We start from the raw sequence: 9961 nt of genomic DNA on the forward strand, positions 1-9961 counted from the left end.
CCATCAGTGGAAAGACATTTAGCTAAACATTTGATCCCTGAGATGTCTTAGTATAAGAAAAAAAGTGTTGAATATGTTAAATTACAGAAAGAGCTCTGGTAGCTATTACTGTACTGTATGCGATTACAGTAGCTATGGAAAAAAAACACAAGCAAACTTAAATTTCTATAGTGGATAAACAGGAACTTTTGTCATTTTATCGGTTACATATCATTTGGGTGTAGTATGAATGGAAAAAGGGGAGGTCTTTATCCAAAGAAAAAGCTGTAAACGTTATGAAAATACAGTTAAAAGTTCAAAAGTACTTGCTTATAATTTCCAAAGCGCTCATTGGGCTAGATTTGAGTCTTTGCCAGGCCAGTTCTGGCCCCCTGGCCTCATGACACCCTTGCTCTAAAGTCTCTCTAAAGAGACATTTCGCACAGGGTTATGTTTTAGTCAAAAGCAAGCTCAGGAACCTTGTTGATACTTTTCAACCACAAAGAGCTTGTAACATGTGGTAAAAAAATAATTGGACGTTAATGCTTTTTTTAAACTCAATTTAATGATGACATAAATGAGCTGGGATTATTTTGTAACATGTACCTTTTCCGAAAGTGAAGAAAGACATTATTATTTCATTGACTGCATGATATAAAAATAATATGACTCAATAATAATTACAGCTCATCTTTACTGTCCCTTTTTCCTTTTTACACTTTGATCATACACAGCAGGTCTGAGTGACAGGCAGGACTATTTAAACAACATCCCCGCTTTCGCTTAGGCTGGTTTGAGTTTCTCCATCGCTAGTGCACTCCGAGCTCTGCTGTAGCCGCTCGAGTTTGCGCGCCCCTCCGAGTGACACCTCCACCCCGGAGACGTTTACATCCAGCAGGTTCTGCAGGTGTTTGATATAGTCAATGGCCGCTCGCAGCGTCTCCACTTTGCTGAGCCGTTTGTCGTCGAACTCGTGAGGCAGGTGCTCCCGGAGGCGCGCGTAACCCTCGTTTACGCAGCGTACTCGGTGCCGTTCCCGTTCGTTCCTTTTCCGGATAAACGCGGGCTCGAAAGAGTAATCGCACACACCGAGGGGTCCGTGAAAGGGGATGTAGGAGAATCGTCTGCAGGGTAATCTCTGTCCGTGCACGGGGTCAAAGTAGGCGTCCAGGTGGCAGGGCAGTCCGAGGCGAAGCGCGTCTTGACGGTGCGCTCCGCTGTTGTCCATGGAGATGCCGTGGAGAGCCAGCGGACGGACGAGTGAAATGTGCTCCATCATCCCCTGACTGTGGTAAGCCATTCTGCTGAAATAACAAGAAAAAATACATTTTTTATCATAAAGTCAGAGGGTATTACATCGATTCAAACCATCCAGCACCAAATGAATCGTTTCAACTCACCTCGTCAGAGCCTCCTCACAACAACCATCACTGGTGTGTGCGCGAGTTTCCTTCTGAATTTTGCAGATGAAACGTGTTATCTTTAAAAAAAAGAAAAGAAAAGAAAAGAAAAGAAAAGAAAAGAAAACAACAACAAAGTCGGCTGCCCTCGATGTAGTCAGTGACAGCTTGTTTGTTGGGGGTTTTGAGGCTGCTGACATGGGTGGGTGTGATCCTGGGCGGAGATGAATCCATGTAGCTTTTCTCAACAAGATAAAATTGTTTACACAACGTTTTCTTCCTTCCGCTAACAGTGTGAAGCAGTTCTCAGCAGGACAAAAAAAGATTGGAAAATTTTATTGGCTTATAAGTAATTTTCATTGTAAGTTATTCAACAATTAGCCTTATGGATGTTGATTAGGATTTATTTGGTGTATTTTAGGATAAAATATCCCAAAGTCATCTATCTTTGTTTTCTTTTTTCTTTTTCAACAATGATAATAGATGACTTTTGCAAGGGACTGTATGTCCTTGAAATCCTAATCCAACAACAAAATATGAGTTGAAGGTAGCATTTGTACGTAAAACCATCATGAAACATCATAACATGAAGTTATTTGTTCCACATGATAGCATTCAATCTTTCAGTGCCAAAAAATTGAAACTTATCACCAACTGGTAGTAAAAGCACACACACTCCTCAATGTCACAGCAGAGGAGTGTAAGATTAACTTCAAGTTTATCTGACAAATCAGTAAATCAAGAACTAGACTGGAGCAGCAAGAAGAAAAATCACAACCTAAACAAACCCCATAGAATTAGATAATTAAAATATTACCTTTTATAGTATTTTTTATTTAAAAGAATAAGAATATGTCTCTTAGAATAGTGAAGAATCTAAATAAGCTTTTACTAAACAGTAAAAATACAAGAACTTTTCTGTCATTTCATTGTCTACTATTTACCTACTTTAGTGTATGAGTGGCTGTATGTGTGCGTGGGGGGGGGGGGGCGTTCTTTATTAGCAGGAACAGCTGGAAATCTTATAAAAATGCAATTAAAACTTTATACCCTCCACCATATCTTCCGTCCAGCGTACCAGACTGGAGTCTTTGCCGGGCCGATTCGGGCCCCGGGCCCTATGTTTGACACCTCCGAACTACAGCCTCTTTGCCGTGTTCGTACTCACCAACATCATTCCCTGGACAGCTAAACAAGCACCAAAGGAAACAAAATGAAGCAAATAAGCGTTTCCTAGTTACATTTTTCACTAAGAAACACCGCACAGATTTATAAAAACATTAAATAGTAAATATTAAAAACTAAAGGTAAATTAGGAGGAGGTTATCCCTCTTACTGACCTGTGATCAGCCGACGCGCCTCCATCCTTCTATGCTACGGCGCATGCGCCGGGAGGCAGTACTGTCATGGCCCAGGTCATGGAGGTATTGTGTTGGTATGTTGTTGTTTTCACGGCTTTTCCTTTTAAAATCCTCAACGTTTCAGCAACAAAGCAACACTTACGGACGTATCGAGTTACACGTGTAATACTGCCCAGCAGAAACCGCTCGAACAAAGCTAACAGTGCGGCCAGTCCGGAGATGTTGGGCTAACTAGCTAGCTAGTTGCAAAGCTTTTTTATTTTCTTTAAAAAAAAATCTGATAACGTTGACTTTAGTTTTAGCTTCTTTGTCAGTGTCATGCGCTTTAAGTTTATTTCAAGCCTACTGTCTTTAATTCGCAGGGACAGACATGTAGGAGCACCACTCAGATGTACACGGCTACTGCAGGACCTCAGTTGTTAAATTCAGGTAAGTTTGTACTTAATCTGTGTGCACATTGTGTGCTTTCTGTTTATTACTAAACGCTTCCCTTCAGAAAAAAAGACGGTCGCGAGGTTGGTACAATAACCTTCTCACCCCCTCACCCTCCCAAAATGTGCTTACTTGTGTATGTTAGCTAGCTTTCTGGCTAAACGCTCAGGTTGCCTCTGATGTTGACTCTCCAGGATGAATGACATGAACCTCAGTCCTGTGGGCATGGACCAGCTCAGCGTGTCCTCAGTGAGTGCCAGCCACCTGGGTCTGCCCACCTCCCCCACGCACAATCCCATTCCCACTCCAGGTATGGAACACGCTGCTTCCTGCTCTTAATGCTGTAGCTGGGAACACATTAGACCGACCTGGTGATCTGTGATGGTCCACACATTTTGTCCTTTATAAACAAAACATACTCACTCCAGCTATTCTGCTTTTAATTCTGATTTCTGGAAGACCCAATAAGGAGAAAAAGTCACAAAGCATATTGTAATAATTATTTCTTATTGTTAAACAAAGTTATAATTATAAGAAATTTAGTTTGTTTTCTAACTGATACTTGTAAAATACTGACTCGTCATCAGAAGTTACACTTGCACTTAGATTTTTGTTAATGAAGGTATCAAGCTTGAAAGCATCCTGACAATCCTCACATATTTACATATATTTACAATATGGGTTGTGTAGAGGCCTGCTCAGACTCGTGGGGCATACATGACTGTGTCCAGATTTCTGTTGTCAGTGTTAACCCGGTTTCATGTACTAATTAAACAGCTATTGACAGTTATTTTTCACTTTATAGCTGGTGTATAAAATGTTTTTGTTTGCAGATAGATCATATTTTTCATTTGCATATTATTCTTTCTTGTCTCAAGCGTCAGTGTGTATTTACCTGTTCTTTGGTTTGGGAGTTTAGGTATGCCAGTGGCCATCCCCAGTCTGGGTCCTTCCCTTGGTTCTCTCCCTTCAGCCTTGTCTCTGATGCTCCCCATGGGTCCACTGAGTGATAGAGGGGTGATGTGCGGCCTGCCTGAAAGGAATTACTCCTTGCCCCCTCCACCATACCCTCACCTGGAAAGCAGCTACTTCCGACACATACTGCCAGGTGGGTTAAGGTTTCTCAGAACACTCATCTAGAGGCGAGGGCAATGTTTAATTTAAGTTGTATATCCCACACGGTCTCTGTGTTTGGTCTACAGGTATTCTGTCCTACCTGGCAGACCGTCCTCCACCTCAGTATATTCATCCCAGCAGCCTTAACATGGATGGGACCCTGTCTGTGCCCAGTAACAATTCCTCAGGTCTGGATCCCTATAGTGGCCCTGGAGGCCCACTGGAGCAGGGCCTGGTGCCCATGGACTCCAGACAAGTTAGTGGTCAGGCAGACCTTCACCAGACAGGTGCTCATGAGCTGGACTCTACAGGGCTTGCCATGGAGTCACGTGTCAGCAGTCCCATGTCTCCTGAGCGGATGGGGGAGGAATTGGCCTCAATGGATGGAGTCGGAGTAGTGCCGGTGCCTGACACCCAGCAGCAGCTCGGAGGGGGAAGGCAGCCCCAGCCTCACGAGGGCCTGACAGGGGTGGACTCTTCTGGTGGGGTGATGCCCCTGCATGGACCCCCTGTGCTCGAATTGCCAGTGGTAATGGAACAGGATCACATGGGGGGGCGAGTGGGCAACTCGGGGGGAGGGGGAGCAGGGGGACTTGGGGAGCAACTCCACACGAACGGGGAGCTGAACTCAGGCGTAGTAAGTGTGGTACTCACCGGCTCCATGGCCAACCAGAACCAGCTGGAGCCTGTGTCTCTGCATGGACACTCTGGGATGGGGCTGGAGGCCGTTAACGTGTCCCCCATCACTGCTGAGGTTTCTCTGGGGCCGGAAAACAACCTGGTGCTGGTGAACTCGACGCTGCAGCTCGAGGATTCCTCTTCCAACAAGGAGAACATGGTCAATGCTTACAGCATCTGTGAGTTTTTAACTTCAAGTCTCCTATCCAAGTAAAATCGATAGCTTATGGAGAAATCTTTAAAGCTAATGTGCATTTTTGTTTTAGGGTGCACACTGTGTGAGTGCTCATATACCTCAGACTGTCCTGAGCATGGCCCAGTCACTTTCATCCCAGATGCTCCCATCCAAAGCCGGGCTCGCCTCTCTCTCCCGCGTCCGCTGTGCCTGCGTATCTCTGTTGCCGACGAACCGCTCGGTAAGAAAAGAAACTTGATTATTAATGAGGACAGACCTCAGATGTTACTCTAATCTCATGTTTAAATGTGCATGTGGTTGCACTCATAGGAGTTTTTGCACGGGACGTCATTCCACCAAGGACCTGTTTTGGACCAATGGTTGGCCAGCATTGTAGCAACGTGGACCTCTCTGATTGGCCGGAAAAGGACACACCTCAAATATGGAAGGTTAATCTTGTGGCCCTTTGTTAGGAGTGCAGTTGCCACATTCAATACAAAACCACGATGAAAGCATGGGAACGCATGATAAACAAGTTTTTCTGTCACAGATGTACCACAACAACGTGCTAGAGTTCTGCATCGTGACAACAGATGAGAACGAATGCAATTGGATGATGTTCGTCCGCAAAGCTCGGTGAATGCTCGTGTTTTTATATGCCATTGTTGCCTACATTACCCACAATGCAAATTAAAATTAACACGTTTTTGTTTGTGTGTCCAGGACACATGAAGAGCAGAATCTGGTGGCGTACCCTGCTAACGGTAAACTCTTCTTCTGCACAACCACTGAGATCCACCCGGACCAGGAGCTGCTCTTCTATTACAGCAGAGACTACTGCAGGCTGATGGGTGAGCGGACATGACTAAATATGTCTAACCCTCTGTATAAATTTAAGGAACCCTCATTTAGTACGAGTGTGAGTAAACAGCTGGACCCATTGTCTGACCCTACATTGGTGCAGTGGGTCCTAGGTACCTCCTGGTACACAATAATCATATGGTGAGAGTATGCAGGCAGTTCCTGGAGGATGAAGGAATAGATGCCATTGACAGGCCCACATTCTCAACTCTCTAACTTCCTTTTCTTTGGTTCTCAGGTGTTACACAGGTACCCGAGGGTCAGATCTGCCAGTGTGGCAAAGAGTGCGCGTCCTTCTCTGACCTTAAGTCTCATCTTGGCAGCCATAACAGTAACCACAGCCATACCCAACCTCCACACAGCCACAGCCCATCACAGCAGGACCACAATCAGCAACAGCAACCACCAACTCAGCAGCAACAGCAACAGGAGCAGCAGCCCCAGCAACACTCTCACCAGGAAGACAAGCTGACAAATGAAACCTCTAGCTCCTCCTCTTCCCCGTGGCCCTGTCACAACCCTGCTGCAGGGCAGACAAACACTGACACCGGCGCCAGCAGCGGGGGCGGCAGTGATAGAAACTCTGATAACATTACCTCCAGGGCAAAAGGTCAGGGCCACGTGCGGGAGAAGAAATTCAAATGCAGCATGTGTACTCGGGCGTTCATTACATCCACTAAACTCAAGGTGCACTTCATGGGCCATGTGGGGATGAAACCTCACAAGTGCGAGTACTGTAGCAAAGCCTTCAGCGACCCCAGCAACCTCAGGATGCACCTGAAAATTCACACAGGTAGGTACAGCGTAAATAGTGTAACTTCAGATGCTCGGCACACAGACTGATTAACACATGCACACATGTTTTCGCACTGACAGGTCAGAAGAACTACAGATGCACAGTCTGCGAGAAGTCGTTCACTCAGAAGTCCCACGTGGCGTCGCACATGCTCATCCACACCGGGGCGGAGAAGCTCAAGTGTGACCTCTGCGATCGAGCGTTCATCAGGAAACACGACCTGAAGCAGCACATGTTCTCTCACACACAGTGCGTCACTTCATTGCTTTAAAAGTCAACAGATGGATTGTACTCTCAGAATCCAGAGTGTCTAATAGTTGTTTTTAAATCTCCTTCATTTCTCAATGACAGTGAGCGGCGGATTCAGTGCCCAAAGTGCAACAAACACTTCCTCAAGACCAACCACCTGAAGAAGCACATGAACTCTCACGAGGGCCGCCGAGACTTTGTGTGCGAGAAGTGCAACAAAGCCTTCCTCACCAAATACCACCTCACGCGCCACCTCAAGATCTGCAAAGGGCCCAAGACAGAAAGGGGGTCCCGCAAGGAGCAGGACGCTGACGACGAAGACGACGAGGAGGAGGAGGAGGACGACGACGACAGCAGAAGAGGAAGAGAGAGACTGGTTGACTCGGCCAATAGTGAAGACTGCGGTTTAGATGTCGGTGGATATAACTCTGAAAAGTCCCTGTCACCCCCTCACTGACAACACTGTGCCTGTTGAGATGTTTTATTTATTTAAGTTCATAAAACTATCGATGTTTACCTTTCGTTTTTGCCAAATATAACTTTCTGAATATATAATAACATATTTGGCCATCAGTACAATTGAACTGCCACATTTTTGTCTAGTTTCTCACAAGAGCTGCTAAAATAATCTGAGATCTGACTGTATTTTCTTTCCTCTCATGACTCAGGCCTGTGTAATTACTGGTTTTCGGGTTTCATATAAGCTATCATTTATTCATTATTTTTCTCTTAATCTTAATTCTTCAGCTCACTCAGTAATGTGGCTGATAACCTTTTTTTTTGCTACAGAGTAATATGGTAGGCATTTATGGTGCATTATCCCACACTGGGTGTTAAAGTAATGTTGCAGCTTTATACTGTGTAATGCATATTTTAATAAACGAACAACTGTGCTATAGAGCAGACTGATATTTTTTATGTGTCATCTCATTAAGTTGCAAAGAAAATTTGGCAACTTTTTTTCAAAATCCTGCAAATCTGTTAACTCAAGGACATCATCTAGGACTTTCAAATTAACACCATTCGCGCTTTACCGAGAGAGTAAAGGGTAGCACTGCTGATGTCAGCATTTTTTAGTACTGTTAACAAATTGTAGAGCATGTTTTTGTGACGTATGAAGTCGAGCATGCCAGCCAGGAACTAATGGCTTAATTACACTTGAGTGAAACTAGGAATAAAAATCATGAGAACCATCAGTGCTGCCCCTCAGCCTCCTGGTAAATGCACCAGGAAATGATAAATACATTTGAAAGTCTTCTTGAGGATTTCCCCCTTGAGTTATCAGATTTGCAAGATTTTCAGAAAAACGTTACCTTAAGGTCCAGGTCAACAAGATTTTAACACCTCTGAGATTTTTTTTAGGTGATGCACCTATGGTATAGATTTGAAAATCCCTAATTGCATTGTTGGGTGTCCATGCTACCCGTCTGCCCGCCTGCCAACAATTCCTCATCAGCCTTCTACAGCGGAGGGGTAAAAGTCTTGTGACTAGGAAAATCGTAGTGTTTGCTTAGTGATTGCACTTTTTTTTAAATTCTGTAACCGACCACTTTAGATTGTAAGGCAATTGTACAGGTTGCCTGGTGGGACGCAACATGTTTCCAAACTGACTGCAATCACTCGCCAGATAATTTATAAATGCAAACTGATTTCGCACACACTGCAATCACTCTGAGCCAGCTACAGCGATTGAGCCCAACTGAGTGCCTATTTCATTCTGAAGTTAAGCAACCATGTCACTATTAGTAGAAGAATTTCAACATTCATACTCCAATTGGAGAGAAAGTTGGGGTTAGTATCTTGCCCAAGTAAATTTGGCATGCAGACTGGAGCAGCCAGGGATTGAACCATCAACCTTCTAATTTGTAGATGTACTTCCTGAGCTACAGCCATCCCTACTTATTGTAAATTCCAGTAAATGCAGACAGTAATAGATTCTTTTTTTAAATTACAGCTAATAACAATATTTCCATAAAAAGAATGGATTTATTTGCCAGCTTGATTTCATTGAATGCAAGCTGATTGAAACCAGACTTACTGCTCTGAAGAGAACTCACTGTGACCTGGTTCCCATCTTTGAAGTAACCACTTCAAAATACCACCTTAAACCATTTGTCCCCTCAGTGACTTCTCACAGTCCAGGCCCTGAGATGGCAAAGCAGCCCAAAACCATGATGCTCCCTCCACCGTGCTCTACAGTGGGAATGAGGCTTTGCAGCTGATGTCCCGTACCGTGTCCCCTCGAAACAGTGTTGTATATTTTTGTTTCTCCGTTTTTTTTAATTTTGTTTTGTTTTGAACAACTCTTCCAGGATTGTTTCTTGAGCTCTTCTTGTAATCTTTACAGGACACCCTCTAAAGACAGTAGCAGCAACAGTCATTTAGCTATCAGCAGTTTTTCTTAATGTGAATTGATGATAATTCTTTTGTTCACTTTTCCACCAATGTGAATCTCTGTACTTCTCATTAAGTGATCAACTACTGGTTGTAACAGATGGCTGCCCCTCCCTGAGCCTGGTTCAGTTTAAGGTTTCATCCTGTTAAAAGTAAATTTGTCTTCCCGCTGTTGCCAACTGCTAACTTGTTGGGGGTTCGTGTGATTGTTGGGATTGTCTTGCTAATAATATAAATATAAATATAAAACACCTTGAGGCAACTAGTTTTGTGAGTTAGTGCTATATAAATTACATTGAAATGAACGTAATTAAAACTGAGACATGGGCTAGTCTCTCAAATTTGTAAGCCTTTATTATAATGAGATTACTTTGCTTCAAGTGTCTTTTGGAGAAGTACTAAACACTATTGCTCACTTATTGCACTTACTCAGTGCATTCAGTAAAGGAAAAAAAAAATTAATTTGCTCATGTGGTATCAGTTTAGTCATGTTGTGTCCATCCATTTCAGAGAGTATCTC

General features: G+C 43.8%; 2 protein-coding genes across 4 annotated transcripts; one reads left to right on the plus strand and one right to left on the minus strand.

Annotated features, from left to right (window-relative positions):
- Positions 1-630: 630 nt before the first annotated feature.
- Positions 631-2784, minus strand: LOC113009554 (achaete-scute homolog 4-like). Of its 3 annotated transcripts, XM_026147928.1 has the most exons (4): positions 2720-2784; positions 2430-2567; positions 1380-1432; positions 631-1283 (listed from the first exon to the last, which is right to left on the minus strand). In XM_026147928.1, the coding sequence occupies exon 4, from the start codon at positions 1277-1279 to the stop codon at positions 740-742; it is 540 nt and encodes a 179-aa protein (XP_026003713.1). In that variant the 5' UTR covers positions 1280-1283; positions 1380-1432; positions 2430-2567; positions 2720-2784; the 3' UTR covers positions 631-739. The 3 variants fall into 3 exon arrangements, with proteins under 3 accessions (XP_026003713.1, XP_026003712.1, XP_026003711.1); XM_026147927.1 differs by lacking the exons at positions 2430-2567; positions 2720-2784 and having other exon boundaries at positions 631-1280; positions 1380-1949; XM_026147926.1 differs by lacking the exons at positions 2430-2567; positions 2720-2784 and having other exon boundaries at positions 1380-1949.
- prdm4 (PR domain containing 4) lies at positions 2736-7956 on the plus strand. The gene is made up of 12 exons (XM_026147925.1): positions 2736-2814; positions 3103-3169; positions 3367-3482; positions 4092-4280; positions 4375-5145; positions 5233-5382; positions 5472-5590; positions 5692-5777; positions 5865-5992; positions 6241-6795; positions 6879-7047; positions 7150-7956. Exons 3-12 carry the CDS (start codon positions 3368-3370, stop codon positions 7502-7504), a joined length of 2637 nt encoding a protein of 878 aa, XP_026003710.1. The 5' UTR covers positions 2736-2814; positions 3103-3169; position 3367; the 3' UTR covers positions 7505-7956.
- The last annotated feature ends 2005 nt before the right edge of the window (positions 7957-9961 follow it).

Source organism: Astatotilapia calliptera, chromosome 17, assembly GCF_900246225.1.
Source record: "Astatotilapia calliptera chromosome 17, fAstCal1.2, whole genome shotgun sequence".
NCBI classification, from domain to species: domain Eukaryota; kingdom Metazoa; phylum Chordata; class Actinopteri; order Cichliformes; family Cichlidae; genus Astatotilapia; species Astatotilapia calliptera.